Source organism: Anopheles bellator, unplaced genomic scaffold, assembly GCF_943735745.2.
Source record: "Anopheles bellator unplaced genomic scaffold, idAnoBellAS_SP24_06.2 scaffold01900_ctg1, whole genome shotgun sequence".
Lineage (NCBI taxonomy): Eukaryota > Metazoa > Arthropoda > Insecta > Diptera > Culicidae > Anopheles > Anopheles bellator.
This window is the reverse complement of record NW_026686022.1, coordinates 1-1,861: the sequence shown is the minus strand read 5'-3', so window position 1 is coordinate 1,861 and position 1,861 is coordinate 1. Positions and strand designations below refer to the sequence as shown.

The 1,861-nt window shown below is 45.6% G+C and overlaps 1 protein-coding gene across 1 annotated transcript; it reads left to right on the top strand.

The window, feature by feature from the left end:
- Nucleotides 1-691: 691 nt before the first annotated feature.
- Nucleotides 692-1,456, top strand: LOC131214691 (probable cytochrome P450 4ac1; the record flags this gene model as incomplete). Its single annotated transcript, XM_058209025.1, is given in 2 exon segments — nt 692-1,271; nt 1,274-1,456. Coding segments are annotated over 2 exon segments (625 nt in total), but the record flags the coding sequence as incomplete, so codon positions are not given.
- Nucleotides 1,457-1,861: the final 405 nt, after the last annotated feature.

The window sequence follows — 1,861 nt, the reverse complement described above, 5'->3', positions numbered from 1 at the left end:
GCTGCTCGCTGCGGACACCACCGCGACATACCAAAATCCATTTTTATTTATTGATAATATAATATAATATTGAAACCTTCACACGTCCAAGCTTAGGACCAGAAAAGGCGCTAAAACCTATTGTCAAGTGAAGCTGCCAAATGTCAAGTTCAAGAACTTCGAAAACCAATGCTGGCTGCGTCTGCGTCGTGAATGGTTTCAATTCAAAACAACCCAAGGAGCAGTTGGTTTCAAATCGCCGGCGTGCCGTCGACGCGGACACATGACCGGACTGCTTTCGACGGTATGCCGTCGATAGCAGTCCCATGGGACTGTAAAACGGACTGTAAAGCTTATCGATTCGACAAAGTTTATTTTTGTGAAAGTACGGTACATACTACAGGCTGTGACGGTTTATTACGTGTCCCGTAGGATTCCCCGCAATATCGACGGATAACCGGAAAATTCTTAATATCATAGGTGAGATTCGTTTTCGTTTTGCTGCAGAAACGGCTGTGAGAATGAAACTCGATTCGGTGACAATGGCTAACGAGTATCGTGGAAAAAAAAGCGATCGGAACTACGTTTCTGCAACGACTGATGAACCCGTGGTTATTTGAGAATTTTAACTACAAGCTAACTGGTCTCGCCGCTAAGTTCAACAAACTACTTCAACAAGCTCACGCCTTTACGTGTTCTATAATCAAGCAACGACGCGGATTATTTCATCAGAACGTACGCAACATTAACGATTTCTCTGAGAAGAACATGTGACTGCGACTAGAATTTTGTTTATCGATAAGAATTTAAATACGGTTTACTTTTAGCTAAACTAACATTAAGCAACGCTATGCCATGCTGCTACACTTTGTTGGCTGCTGAAGCGAAGCAACAGATCGACGAGGAAGGAATCCGCGAAGAGGTGGACACGTTCATGTTCGAGGGTCACGACACAACGTCGGCTGCCCTTATCTTCACACTGTTTCTCGTAGCACATCATCCCAACGTGCAGCAGCGATTGTATGAAGAGATTCAGCAACTTCAGCGGCCAGATTCGACACAAGAATTAACCCAGAGCGACTACAGCGAGATGAAATTCATCGATAGGTACTGAAGGATTCGCTCCGCTTCACCAATCACCGAAGACACGCTATTTGGCGAGCGCCGCGTTCCGAAGGAAACCCTTTTCAACATGCATATATTCGATCTGCACCGCGATCCAGAAGTGTTCCCTGATCCGGAGAGGTTCGATCCTGATCGATTCCTGCCTCAAAACACCGAAAGCCTTAGCCCATAGCGTACGTACCGTTCAGTGCGGTTTCGAGAAACTGCATCGGACAACGGTTCGCCATACTGGAACTTAAGGCAGCCCTATCGGCCATTCTGATAAACTTCCGCGTCCTACCGGTTACGATTTCTTCCACGTTAAGGCGCGTTATAAAACGTAAACGCATCTGCAGTGCTGGCCTCAAACGGCGTATGATCGCTTCCAGCTGTTTTCATTGTGTCGCCAACAAACATGTACTTGAACATGTAAAACATGTACAGAAGATCGCAGATCGGATCCATATAGGGCAATTATTGTGTCGGATGTGACTTGTCCAGCTGCTCGAGAAACTCATATAACATCAGTGTAATATCCGAGACGGCCCGTGGTCTCTCCACATTTAGCTGGTTCAAGAACGGACCAACCACGTGACATAAGTAGATCAGCTGCTACTCGGCGTAAACAAGCGGCTTCAACTTTTCCTTTATCGAGATTTGGGAAAAGAGAGAGAGAGAAAAACGCGGTTAGAATATTTCGCTTCAATCGGAACATGGTTATTAAATCCTAATCTTTAATGGTTGCCAGCTGTCCAATTCCGAAGCGATGGAAAATGCT